This window comes from Barbus barbus (genome assembly GCF_936440315.1).
Source record: "Barbus barbus genome assembly, chromosome: 35".
In the NCBI taxonomy this organism is placed as follows: Eukaryota; Metazoa; Chordata; class Actinopteri; order Cypriniformes; family Cyprinidae; genus Barbus; species Barbus barbus.
In genome coordinates this window covers 5,576,529-5,591,475 of record NC_136763.1, presented here as the reverse complement: position 1 = coordinate 5,591,475, position 14,947 = coordinate 5,576,529, and the positions used below count along the sequence as shown (strand labels likewise).

The following is a 14,947-nucleotide window of genomic DNA, read 5'->3' as shown; positions in this document are numbered from 1 at the left end:
TAAGTGAACATGCAGTGTTGAATTACATCTTAGTAATTAGAGAGCGCTAAATAGGAACTTACCATTGGGATAATCATTCTCATTCTGCTACTTCCTCTTTTGATTCAAGTGTGTCAGCCTTCAACCTTGGCAGATAATGATGATGAGCTGGCATGAATAAAGTATATTTTCACTTTCAGATTGATGGGTAAAACCAGTTTTATGGTTTGAATGCCCTTTATTCAAATGCTTTCTGTTCTATTCCATACAACTGTGGTGGCGACACAAAAGGAAACCCCAGTTTTTCAGTCAACTGAAAACACAATGACAGACAATTAAGTTTCAAGTGTTGAGCAGGGCTTTTCAGACTGGCTCCATGAGGTGTGACGGTGGACTACAGAAAAAGAGAAATTTTATACAAATGTGGCAACAACTATTATTATTGCTACTACTACTACTACTACTACTAATAAAATATTATTAAAAAGTAAATATTTACCAGATAATATTTTAATAATGTATTTTGTTATGCATTTTAATACAATGACAATAAAAATAAAAGCCTATTGTTTAATTTATTAAGAAACAATGTTTTCTTTATAATATACAAAAAATATAAATGTAAAATAATATTAACAATAATAATAAATCTTATTAAATACTATTGCTATTATACTATTATTATTATATATAATTTAGGAAAACAATGTGTTGTCTTCTTAATATATAAAAAATAATAACAAATTATAATAATAATGAAACAATGTTTTCCAGATAATATTTCAATGACATTAAAAAAGCATATTTAATTAAAAAATTACAATAATGATAATAATTAACTTATTTTGTCACATTTTTAATTCATTTAATATTTTTTTCACATAACGTATAAATAGGTCTTTTTACATAAACATAGGATATATCTATTTTATATGTATATATAAAAGAAGTCCCTGATTTTAAAAAACTTTAAAACTAGTTTTTCCTTTACATCCCACAACCTGAAATATTACCATCAGCAGATGGAAGCATTGAGCAACATTTGTAGTTGAATTTGGCATTCAGTCAATGAACCATCTGTGCATCCTGTGTTGCCTTCGTGTACAGAACACAAAGCATTATGGGTCTTGTAGTCTAGCACAGCCCTAATACAACGCATGCATATGTGTATAGAACTACATTACCCATAAAACGGGAGAGACAAAATCACTTCGTATTCCTGCTAGATGATCTCACAGCAAACCGAGTTCCCCTCCTAATCTCAGGAATGACATCCGAACGAGTGGAAATCATGGAGTTATACACTAAAACACGGGGAATAAGTTTGTATAACTGAATTTGAACTTTTACATTAAGTATAGTGCATCCAATAAATTGCATGCACTGGTGATCAACTTCATGGTTTAGAATGAGGAGTTAACGGGCTCGGTCCGTTACCGCCTGTGTTAGAGTGTGCCGGGTGATGGCAAACATGTCCGGGGATGAGGACGGCTGTCCCGAGGCGCAGCTGGTCTCTGAGGCCGGACCCAACTGGCTCCGCGCGGAGATCGAGCGCCTGACGCGGGACCTGAGCGAAACGAGCCGCGAGAAGATCCAGGCGGCAGAGTACGGGCTCGCGGTGCTGGAGGAGAACCAGCTGCTCAAACAGCGCTTCGAGGAGCTGGAGAGCGAATATGAGACCGTCAGACACGATCTGGACCAGCTCAGAGAGGTCAGACCAAATCAAATCACATACAAGAATGTTACAAAGTAACGGTTTGTTGCTTTTGCGCGCAGCGGCGTAAAAGTGTATCAGTCTGTGTGTCTCCACCCATTGTCACTCATTTTCTGTACTTTCATTGTTCTTCAGTATGTACTTTACAAAAAGTGCCAGAGATAAAAAAAATAAAAAAAATAGAGAACAGTTAATATTATAGTTTTTTTTTTGAGGAAATCAAATACAAAAAGCATCGAATATTAATTAATTCAGGTTTTGTTTTACAAATGACGCTTGAAAGAATAAAATATCCATTTAAAATCGTCCGCCAAACTTAACTTTTTGAACTGATATAGGCTTGATGATGCAGAGTAGATTACATCACCGTTCAAATTACAAAGGTGAAATGCTAATTGTAAGCTATAAAGATATAAATAGACATTCAGTATAAACTGTGATAAACTCCACCTCAGATTGTATTATAATTATTGTGCATGTAGGATCTTAAATAAATGTGACTAGATGGAATATTTACACTTTTAATAGTTCATTTGTCACAATTCATTGTTGTTGGTGATAAAATATTCTTAATGCATGCAATTGTTTGTTGTAGTCTAGTCAGTTATTAAGCTGTTTTTATTGTCGGAAAGCAAAAAAAAAAAGTTGATAAATTTTGCATATCTTTATTGGAGATGCAAAAAAAAAAAATCAACATTGGTAGACATCTAGAATCAGAAATGTTCTGTCAGTACCAATCATGTAAAAGTCATTGATTGTTTATAGCTGTACAAGGCTATGCTAAGGCTCAGTTCAATACATTTACATTTATTGAATTTGAAGTGATTCTTGTTTCATCACAATAACCTAAAAAAAGGATATTAATTTTACAATTAGAGGAGATTTATGAATATATGTAAAGTCAAGAAATATCTCATGTTGCACATTCAGCATTCTAGTATATAGACAAGTGTGAATAGATCATTTGTGTGTTGTTGATCAGCAGCTGAAGGTGAAACAATTACAAGAAGTGAGATGTGGATGTGAGAAAACAAGTGGACTAGACGTTTCTTCCTGAAATAAATCTAGACTGGAATGTAGGTTGTATATGAATTGTTTTAGACCTAAATAAACTTAAGTTTTGAATGTGTTCTCAGCACCTCTGAACAAACATGCAGCAAAGCTCAGACATTAATCCTGATTGTTACAATTATAGTTTATTCAGAGCTCGTCTGGTTCTGTATTTACTTTCTTTTGCTCTAATCTTTTCTGCACGACTAAATGGAGGACGCCGTCTTCGTCATGTAGTAAGAAGATCTGGGAAGAAATCAGGCTAAAAAAAGCACCTCGGTCTTGACTTGTGTCCACTGCCTAGACTGATCTCATACTAATGGTGTCAGCAAGGGGCTTCAGCTGGAAGCAGTTAAACTCTTTCTGTTTACAAATGCTTTTGTGTATGCTAGACTTCTGTACGTCAATGCATGAAATCAGATTAGTTGGCAGATTATCTTGCATGAGTCATTTTATTAACAAAAGCCATTCTAACTTATTAATGCATTACAGATAGCCTATGTAGCTAAAAATAATAATTTTCAGATCATAATAAGATGATTAATTGTTAAAATGCTTAGGTTAATATTTTCATACTTATAAGTAGGCCCTGTTACTATTTATTTATTTGTTTGTTTATGTATGCATTTTAACTAAATTTTTCTTTTTTATTTAATATATACATATTTAGAAACAATTAGGTCCTGTTACTAGTCTCAATTTATTTGTTCATTTACATTAATTTTTTAAATTAAATTTGTTTATTTCAATCTAGGTTTATTTTTTTTACATTTATTTAATTAATATTTATTAATAATATGTATATTATTGTTATTATTATAATGATTAATATGCATATTATTATTACTAATATTTTAGGTTAACATTTTAAAATAATTAGGGCTAAGGCTGCAACGAACGATTATTTTGATAATCGATTAGTTGGTCGATTATTTTTGCCGATTAATCGGATAAAAGAAGCAAAGTTGTCTTTTTTTTATTTTATTTTATTGACAAAAAACACTTCCACATTCTGCCCAATGTCCTTCAAACAAACATTTTTTGGAATTTGTCAAAGAATTGTTTAAATCTAAAACTGTTATTGTCATTTATTGGGCAAATAACAAACTGAAACAACTAAATAGTATCTATTTACATAATAATAATAACAATAAAAAAGGCCTCCTGCTTTTCATAACAGCATGCATTCTTGCTGGCATTGTTTAGGTAATTTTTTACTGTAATTGGGCATCTGAAAAAATCTTTCATTCTTTCAGATAAAATTAAGATAATAATAAATATAGAATAGAAACACAAACTCAGTGTTAACCAACAGTAATGTTCTGCAGGAACACGTGCTCACTTTTTGATTACAGTCACATACTGTAATTTCTTTATCCTGTAAAAGGCGGTTATGAAGCGTCTGATATTTATATTCAGAAAATTACACACTGTTATCCCTTTACAGTTCCTACTCTCTTAAAATATGTGCACGTTCAACAACAGATATTTAATCAAAATGAATGTTTTTGCGCTGAAAATTGTCTCCCTCTCTGACGCGCGTTCACACGCCAACCCGCCGCTCATTCAGTAAAGATTTAAACTTAACACAGACTGTCAGGACGGAACTGTATGCAAAAATGGAAATGCTCACGTGAATTTGTGACCTTTACAGATTAAGATATGACCGTAAACTGAAAGTGTTTGCGCTGAGGACACACACTTATCTGTCAAAGCACCTGACAGGGCAAGCTATTACGCTAATGCATTAAGTTAGCTTAAAGCTTAAAATAAATAATTCTCATGTTTTGAGCAGCTTGGATCACGTACTTCTCCCGCAAAATCTCATTCTGTTTCCACCACTATTTTAGATGCATTTTGCCCATAGAAATGCGTAATTCAGTGCTGTAATTTGACGAGACCGGCTGAAGTTGGATGTGCATGTGGGCAGACCCGACTAATCGATAATGAGAATCGTTGTCGATGATTTTTATTATCGATAATAATCGATTTTATCGATTAGTTGTTGCAGACCTAGTTAGGGCGTTTTATTAGTCATTATTTATGTATTTATTTAAATTTTACATTTAAATATAATTAGGTCCTGTTAATAGTCACTATTTATGTATTTAAATTATTTATTTAGATTTTAGGTTAACATTTAAATATAAGTAGGTCCGGTTATTAGACTTTATTTATTTATTATTATTATTTATTTACTTTTTTTTTTTTTTTTACCATTTCTATCTTTACTAATTAATTTTAATTTTGGTCCTGCTGTGTGACAAAACATAAAAAAAAAAAAAAAAAAAAAAAAAATTCCACACCACGGTAAAGAGAGGATACGAAACCATGAGAGAGTGCACAAGCAGGACACAGACACAGGTGTGATGAAGACTCAGACACGCTGGATCAGACGGGGGTGAGGTGAAAGAGGAGACGAGTTAATCCCTTCCAAGTACATCAGATCTGCTCTCTCACCTGTTTGAACTCCGCCACACACACACACACACGCGCACACACACACACACACAAACACACGCACACGTTAACTCATTCTCAAAACAGTCTTGGTGAGATTAGTGTTCCATATACAAGATTACAATAAGATCTGTTTCTAGGTTAAGCCAATATGACCACAGACAGAGATCTAAATATTTTTGCCTGCTTTCAGATTAAGAAATCTAGAGTTTTATATGCATTATGCAAATTAGTTAATTATCTTATTGACATGGTGTATACATACACTACCATTAAAAAGTTTATTGTTAGGAGGATGTCTTAATGTTTTTGAAATGTCTCTTATGCTCACCGAGGCTGAAAAATACAGTGATATTATGAAAAATTATAATACATTTTAATAATTGTTTTCTATTGAATATATTTTTAAATGTAATTAATTAATGTGATGCACGGCTGAGTTTTCATCATCATTACTCCAGTCTTCAGTGTCACATGATCCTTCAGAAATCATTTAATTTGCTGATTTGCTGCTCAAGATGCATTTATTATTATTATTATTATTATATCAGTATACTATTACATTTGATTGAATTCATTCGGAATAACAATGTATTACTTTTTTCTTTAGTAATATTAGATTTAGTAATAATCACTGTAATGCCATGCATGGCCAGTATAGATAACACAAACAGAATATACTGTTTTGTACATTGTGTTGTACATTACTATTTCTAAAATAAAAACGATCATTCTTTTGATGTTAAATATTGAGTGTGCTGACCCATCACAGTCATATGTCCAATAAACAGTAGCAAGCATGTTCTAACTAGGAAGAAATACAAAAATAATTTTACCCCCTACTGATTTTGTACGTTTGCCCACTGACAAAGAAATTATGAGTCTATAATTTTAATGGTAGGTTTATTTGAACAATGAGAGACAGAATAACAACAAAAAAATCCAGAAAAACTTTTGATATTTGGTATTTGACCCCTTCGCAAAACACGACCTAGTACTTGGTGGCAAAACCCTTGTTGGCAATCACAGAGGTCAGACGTTTCTTGTAGTTGGCCACCAGGTTTGCACAGTTCTACAGTGTAAATGCGTATTTCCACCTGATAATCGTGATGAGGTCAAGCGATGATGATTGTATTTACTCCAACAGATTGAGCTGTAGTGCTCATGAGGGTGACAGAGGTTTGACTCCAACTTGTAACACTTCCTAGTTGCTGTATTTGCCAAGTTATTACTTCTAGATTGACAAAAATTGTGATAGTCTACATTGTACAGCCAGTTGTAGACAGATAACACCATCTAATTGTATGAAATGTAGCCCTGCATTGTTGAGAGAGAAAAACACAAATAAGTCACATTGGTGAATAAATAAAATTTTGTTATTACGTTCAGAAATAATGTAAAATGTCAGTAAATAAAACGAAATATTTACAAACGTCCCTATGCAAAAAACAAAAATGCTCTTGTCAGCTGCTTCTATCAGGGTTCCTTATTTCTCCATAATTTTGTGTTTTCTGTAACTTATGAGAAACTTACTCAAGCAAATTTTAGGAAGTAGAAGATATTTTTAAGCTGTGAAGTCACTAACTGCTTGCTCATTTGCCATTTCAAAAGAGATATGTAAACTGTAATTAGATTTAAACCAAGTTGATGTTAAACTATTCATGTGCTGGAAATGACTGCTCAAAGTCAGCTAGAATCGGTTAATACTCTGAAAACCAAGCTTCTGTCAAACTACTTTGGGGGACAACTTAGTCTTCTCTCACATAGAGCAATGCTGTCTGGTTTCTGAATCAGCGAGTGTTTTTTTTGTTGTTGTTAGAGAAGATCAGTCGTGACGTCGATTTGTAGGCCAACTTGGAAGAATAATTCACCATGGATTCCCTCCGGAATTTCAAATGGGTTTTTAGAGTAGCAGTTTTGATTTCTGAATAAAGTAGGGTTTGTTTTACAATATAAATTGTACACGCACATTTAATGTTGTGTGTTTCAAAAACGTAAGTTACAAATGACTGCTTAATCTTGCTCCTGAAGTCTCAATGGAAGACTTACACAGCAGTGGCATGGATATATTTAACAAGGCCTTTTCTCAGTATTAGTTATACAGAGTAAGCTGCAAATGTAACTCTCTGGTTCAGTTTAAGCAGAGCAGTACTGAGAATTTGATTATTAGATATACAAGGAATCAGTTTATGCTACGCATACATCTTGTGTCATCTTTTATTAAAGACCTGATCACAAAAATAATCAGTAGTTCAGGAATAGAGAGAAACACACAGTGTTGGTCTGTGTGTTGTTTGCATTGCCTTTATCCATGGAATGCCTTTATTTTGGAATCAGAATAAAGATCTAAAGAAATGTCTTGGCAACCCAGAGTGACAGGTGGACAGCTGCCAGTTCTTAGCAGCAGCTGCTGTGGCAGGAGGAGGACTTAGTGCTGACACCATTTCCACGTCTCTTCCTGTCTCACACACATTCTGATATCATTATGGGCCAGTGTCACTAATAGGGATGGGCATCATTCAGATATTTTCAATATTGATACCGATACCTTGACTTCGTTACTGGTTCCTAAACAATACCAATTTTATGAAATCTTTCATTTTTATTTGGGCTATTTAAATTAATTTTGGGCTACTAAAATCTAAAGAGCACCTGAGAGTTTGAATGAAAATGTGTCTATTTATGATGCATAAAATGCAAGCTATGAAATTAGACTTGGTAAGACAAATGAGTTGTCCATTTTATTTCCATTAATCAGAATCCAAATCAGAAAGATGTTGGTATCGGTATTAATGTTGAAAATGGGATTTCCACCACCCTCATTTCCATCATAGAATGGTATTAAACACAGTACATCATTTGACATGGTAGAAATTACACAATGGTGGCAAAGTTCATAACTTTTGTAAATTACAAAAATTACAGTTCTCCTCAGATACATGTTGAATGTTTCACATTGTTAGTAGAAAAAAAAACATGTGAAGTGAAGAGAGTGTGAAGTGTTTATTTTCTGAAATTCCAGAGGGGCTTTGAAGAAACAGCCTGATGTATGTTGCATTGTTACGCCTTGCATTGATGTGCTTTGTCCATCATACATCAGTGATCTGCTAGCCATTCAGCCAGGCCAACAATGTCTAGCATAGGCCCAGACAGAATCGACAGACCTCTTCTTGTATAGCCATAGTGCTAGAACTCGATAGACTTCATGCATAATTCTGGTTCATGCATAATAACCCCAGTCTCTCTCCAATCATGTTCATACAGGCATACGGCCAGGTTCACTCCACCCACAGAAAGGTGGCTGCAGACGGCGAAAGCAGGGAGGAGTCCCTCATCCTTGAGTCGGCATCTAAAGAGGCATACTATGAGCAGAGAGTGCAGGAAATGCAGGCTGACCTGCGACAAACAAAAAACACCCTCACCAGCACCCAGGCGGAGAACGAACGTCTGGCCACCCTTGCACTCGAGCTGAGAGAGGTTTGTGCTGTAGAGGGTTTAATTAAGAGTACTGAGTTTACTAAACATATTTATGAACTTTGTCCACGTAAAAATATACTCAATAGCAAACAAACCCAGTGAGTTATGACCCTTGTTATGCTACTTCTATATTCTATATTAGTCTTTTGTCAACTAAAGCTTGTTGTGTCCTTAAGAATAATGAGATTGTGGAGCTCCAGCGCAGTCGCCTGCGTGATGATATTAGAGAGTACAAGATCCGAGAGTCTCGTCTGCTGCAAGACTACACTGAACTGGAAGAGGAGAACATCAGCCTTCAGAAACAAGTCTCCACCCTTAAACAGGGTCAGGTTAGTAGCATTGACCACTGATCACATCAAATGTGGGTGTGGAAGAGTAGACAAAGCTCATGGATAGTAATCGAAAGGTTGCTGGTTCCAGTCCCAGCACCATCACCATGGAGGCACTTTGGATGAAAGTGTTTTCTTAATGATGACTACTACTTTCAGATAGTGGCATGTATACAAGTGTGCTGTTACACCATACCGTTTGTCTTTGGTTTGTTTCTCATAAATATCCGTTCTCTTCCAAAGGTGGAGTTCGAGGGACTAAAGCATGAGAATCGACGCTTGGAAGAGGAAGTGCAGTACCTAAACAGCCAGCTAGAGGATGCTGTTCGGTTACGCGAAATAGCTGAGCGTCAGCTAACAGAGGCTCTAGAAACCGTAAAGACCGAACGGGAGCAGAAAGCAGCTCTTCGAAAAGAACTGACACATCACATGACCCTGGGAGACTTCCTTCTTGCCAGTTCATTGGATGGGGTCAGACTGAGTGCAGACGAACCAAATAACGATGAGGCCATTTTGACGTTCGAAAACGGATTAGCTAAAGTCAGTGACGTTAACGACGAAGATAACCGATTGTCTTCTCCCAAAAGCGATGGAAACTTCCGTCCCGCACCAAGTCTGGTTGATGACTTGTTGACAGAGCTGAACATCTCTGAAATCCAGAAACTTAAGCAACAGCTCTTACAGGTATGACTATCCTTCGCATTTGATTGGCATTCAAACCTTTTGGTCAACCTTGTTGACATAGCCACCTTGTTCCAAACCACTTTAAATGTAGCATTTGTCCCCTCCATTTCATCTTGCAGGTGGAGCGAGAGAAGGTGGCTCTTCTCGCCACTTTACAGGACTCTCAGAAGCAGTTAGAGCATGCTCGAGGAGCATTAGCTGAACAGCAGGAAGCTATGACGAGACTTAGCGATGATTTGGGCGTAATGAGGAGATTGCAGGCAGGCAAGGAGCGGCAGTCAGCCCTGGACAGTGAGCGAGAGCGAGACAGTCGAGAGGACAATGATGTGGACTATTATGAGCTGGATATCAATGGGCCAGAGATACTTCGCTGCAAGTATGAAGTAGCCATAGCAGAGGCAGGTGAACTGAGGGAGGAGCTTAAGACACTAAAATCGGAGCATGATGAGGTGAGTGGGACTGTGAAAAGTTGAGTTTTGTTTATTAATGGGTTGATACATTTCGTGTCAACATGATTATGCATGATTCTTCTAGATGAAGGCCGAGCATGAGGAGGTACAGGCACGACTGGAGGGACAGGTGCGTGACCTCAGTGTTCAATTGTCTCATTTGGAGAGCAGCAGCCGTGCAGACCGTGATCAAGTCGCTCGGTTGGAAAAGGAGCTTAAGGAAGTGAGTGCAGTTGCCGGCGAGACAGAAGGCAGTCTAAGCGTTGCCCAGGATGAGCTTGTTGCCTTTAGTGAAGAGCTTGCAAACCTCTACCACCATGTCTGCATCTGCAACAACGAAACCCCGAATCGTGTCATGCTCGATTTTTACAAAGGGGGTAAAGGAAACAAGACCGAAGGTAAAGAGCTTCAGTCTGCGTTGACGCAAACCAGTGACAGCACAGCCGAGACACCGAGGTCCAACTCGACCGCCGCTGACAGCTCGACTTCTAGGACACCAGTCAGAGAAGATCCATGTCCTGAACCAATGGACATCTACAACCTAGTAGCAATAATTCGGGATCAGATATGCCACTTGCAGAAGGCGGTTGATCGTACCACAGAACTATCCAGGCAAAGAGTTGCTTCTCTAGAGTTGGCCGCAGTGGCGGATAAAGACCAAGCTGCTTGCATGGAGGAGATTTTGAAGCTCAAGTCCCTGCTGAGCACTAAGCGAGAACAGATTGCCACGCTGAGGACTGTGCTCAAGGCCAATAAACAGGTGAGAATAAAAGAAAGATTAGCTTGGCATGGGTGTATATGACGCTAGAATATTGATCTTCTTGGAGACCATCCAAACAGACTGCTAGTATTTCAAGAGTTTTTTCTGAACTGTGGTGTGGTTCTGTCCTCTTTCAGACAGCAGAGGTTGCCCTGGCAAACCTAAAGAGCAAATATGAGATTGAAAAGGCCATGGTCACCGAAACCATAATGAAGTTGAGGAACGAGCTGAAGGCTCTTAAAGAAGATGCCGCCACATTCTCCTCTCTCAGGGCAATGTTCGCCACCAGGTAGTGCGGGAACACAACTGAAAGTTGTTTCTCTTCCAGCTTTCTTTGTCTGGCTCACCTCAAACAAATAACCAGAAACAGTAGGGTTGCTTAATCGAGGAACTCTCTTGCACTATCCCTCACTCTGCTTTTATTCTTTAGGTGTGATGAATACGTAACACAATTGGACGACATGCAGAGGCAGCTGGCTGCAGCAGAAGATGAGAAGAAGACTCTGAACTCCCTCCTGCGTATGGCCATCCAGCAGAAACTGGCCCTTACACAGCGACTGGAGGATCTGGAGTTTGACCACGAGCAATCCCGAAGAGGATCCGGTGCTGGGCCAGGTGGCCGTGGGAAGGCTTCATCTGGCCGTGGCAGGGCACCCTTATCGTTTTCCAGCCCCCATGTAAGTCCTAGACTTCCCTGTAAGAACCGACCGCAACCACACGGTCTCATTGGAAGTCCTGCGGTTTTCTGCAGTGAGAAGTATAAAATTCTGTGTGACACTGGATCCGATTAACTCCTGTGTGTAACTGTCACTCGTCAGCATCCTCATGCTAACTAACATTCTTTTTACTGTTTGTGTGTTTGTGATAAAACAATACTAGCATGTCATTGTTTGTGCTAACAGTTCTGATGGCTTTGGTCAGTCCTTCTCCTATAAATCTACCTGGAGAGATTGGATGGGTTAATGGATGGGTAATAGCATACTATATACTAAAGAAGTTATCACAATCACTACAAGTAAAAGAAATTACTACAATTTTTTTTTGTAATAGGTTAACTCCAATATTTGGATACCAAATTGAGTCTCTTTTGTGACTTTTATTATCGAGGAGTACCAGTACTCTTGACATTTTTACTACTTGCAGTACTAGTTTTAGAAAGAAAGCAGGTTGTAGTGCATGTAAATTTCTGGTATGCATTGATTAATTGCATAACCTACCACATTTGACATTGTTTAGTATATAACCAGAGCACACTGTATAAACAGATATAATAGATACATTTGCAAATAAACTCGCTGAAACTTAGATATCTATAAATTGAGGAAATGATACTTGGAAAATGTCTAAACATGGTAAAATACATCTATGTTTGTCTAAATTTGTATTGTATTTGAGCCCAATGTTTCTACTTTAACCCAACCAGCATTGAATGTCATTGAGTTAAACCCAGTTTCACAAAGCTAGTCTGTTAATCTCTGTGTCAATGCAAATAAATCTGTGTAATCCCGACAGAGACGCACCTTACTGAGCTTGCTGGGAGTTTTGCAATCTAGATTGCAACCCTAAAGGACATAATTGATGCTACAGATTTTTTGGCTAAAAATATGACAAAATTGAAAGTTGTCATGGATGATGTCTCGATTTTTGCACGCTTTGTCATCCATGTCTTTGTTGGTTTTGTTCATACTATTTCATCTAGTCTTTCAGCCAGTATAACACATTGTCCATGTTGTCTTTACAGTGTGACTCTGAACCACTGTAGTGTGCATGATCTGTTGCTATCAGTTTTAACAATTTATATTAGTTGGCATGTTGTCTGTTGCATGTGAGTCTTCTGCTTCCTGCAGTCCATTGCATCTGGAAAAATTAGTCTTCCTTATTTTGCTGTGTACTAATGGGTCTAACATGTCTCATTGACGGTAACTTGAACTATGTCCAGTATGATCAGCTTGACTTAAGATATATTCATTATTTACAATACATTTGGATCAGTTGTGATTTTAATAATTCTGATGATCGTTTTGTTTCTCAATTTTGCAGTAATTTTATTAGCTCTGGAGATTATTCGCAAACGGTTATTTCCCTCTTTCTTCGCTCTTCACCATATGTCCAGAATACACATGCCTGCTCCAATTATGGAAACAAGAAATTTGTCCCTGGATGTGGCTGCAAGAAAACACACATGCTGACATGTAAAGCCAACCGATCTATGTAATCATGATTCTGACTGTTACTGTGGTATTTTTTCTGCTTTATTTTAGTTTAATGTGCACTTTTAGTGCATTAGTTATGTAAGAGATGCACATTTCAGTATACTTGGCACATTTTTTGTTTTGTTTGTTTTGCGAATTTTACGTATTTAACTGAAAAACAATAATATAAGAACTGTGGTTTGTTTATAGTATTTTATGCTTAACTGTCAGGTTCTAAGCATATTCCAGGGAGAACAATTATGTTTCTTGTTCTGTTCAATAGTCAAACATTCTAACTGAACATTATCTTGCTATCATGTAGTGTAACTCCACTTAAGGAACAATAAGTTTGACTTGCTCCTGAAAAGTTTGGAGTCAATATTCATAGTGGGTCAAGCATATGTTAAATTCCAAATTGGAATACTTTCTACTTTTTTTTTGCCAAATACTGCATTAAGGTCAGCATTTTGTATTTTACATTGCAATACATATTTATTTTAGACATTATCTGTTTTGTATAACCCTCTCATAAGACCTCCTGTGCCTTTTATGCAACTATTTGTTTTTGGTTTCATGAACAATTCTAAGAGCCATAGTCTTCAGTATTTCTGTCAGTCTCGCTATAGATCTAGCCCACTTGGCCCACATCTAATTTGGACAATAATTCAACACTCCTTCTGAATGTCAACTCAGATTGCTCGTTTAGGAGATTTTAAATGTTAGTAAGAATTAGGTGTGTTAAAATCACACATTCCTTTGAGGAAGTAATGATTCCTGATGGCTGTCTGTTGATATTAGTCATTATTTTCCTATGCGTAACTTTGCTAATAATTTTATTTGTTTGCATTTCAGCAAGCAGAAAACTTTGCCTCAGAACATTAGTGCCATTTCAAATTTAAGACATGTTTAAGTTTTAAAATACCTTTTCCTTTTCTTTTTCTTTTGACTACAAATGAAGTGCAATTTTGTGCTGTTTCTGGAGTGTATGCAATAGTTTTCTATTTGCTGAAACTGCTTCGTCAGCCATGTCATAGCTTTATATGACATTTTGAGTTTATTTTTACACATTTGTATGGAATGACCTCACGTGTTTATTTATTCATAACCTTGGCTATCAGTTCAGTATTAATGATTAGGTTTGTATGCATTATTACTGGCACATGCGCTGCCTCTTTGCATTTCTACTTGAAATCTTACAGGTACATTGTAAGCTATACTGCCTCGCCTGTGTGCGGTGGTGTTGTTTTTTACAGTGCTGATGTCAATGTTCTGCTTTTTTCTAAACATTTGTGCTCTGTAGTTTTTAATGAGGAACACATTATAGGCCCATGTTTGTCTTAAAAAAAAAAAAAAAAATCATAAATAAACTAATATAAAATATTACCGTTTGCATATTAGTGGTTGAAAATTAGCTTTGGTCATCAAATTTGCTCAAACGGATTTCCAAGAGTCCAGTGCTGGGATGTTTCACTGTTTGCATCATTTCTCTTGACGTTACAGATTATATGAGCAGTGCTGAGTGAAAGCAGAGTGGAGTCCATATACTTTTTTTTTTGTTTTGAAAATTATAAAATATATAAAATATATAATTAAAAAATTAAATAATATCATTAAAAAATATATAATATCAATTAGTGATTTCTAAACTATTGTATAAAAGCAATATCACACAATTGTTCAAATCAGGGTTGTGCAAATATTAAGAAAATATTTCCTGCTAAATTTTTTTAACTATGCATAACATGGACATGTTTTTCTCAGCAACATTTACATTTATAGGAGGCTACTTGTCATAATTTTTATTCCAGCAAAGGTAAGGTTGATTTAATTATATTTTTGAAAGGTTTATTGAC

At 36.4% G+C, this 14,947-nt stretch overlaps 1 protein-coding gene across 2 annotated transcripts; it reads left to right on the top strand.

Moving 5' to 3' along the window:
* Positions 1-1,194: 1,194 nt before the first annotated feature.
* LOC306855374 (protein bicaudal D homolog 2-like) lies at positions 1,195-14,433 on the top strand (the record flags this gene model as incomplete). Of its 2 annotated transcripts, XM_079394039.1 has the most annotated exons (9): positions 1,195-1,690; positions 8,468-8,680; positions 8,857-9,009; positions 9,253-9,693; positions 9,813-10,142; positions 10,228-10,902; positions 11,040-11,191; positions 11,333-11,579; positions 12,943-14,433. In XM_079394039.1, exons 1-9 carry the CDS (start codon positions 1,442-1,444, stop codon positions 12,943-12,945), a joined length of 2,463 nt encoding a protein of 820 aa, XP_079250165.1. In that variant the 5' UTR covers positions 1,195-1,441. The 2 variants fall into 2 exon arrangements, with proteins under 2 accessions (XP_079250165.1, XP_079250164.1); XM_079394038.1 differs by lacking the exon at positions 12,943-14,433 and having other exon boundaries at positions 11,333-11,693.
* Positions 14,434-14,947: the final 514 nt, after the last annotated feature.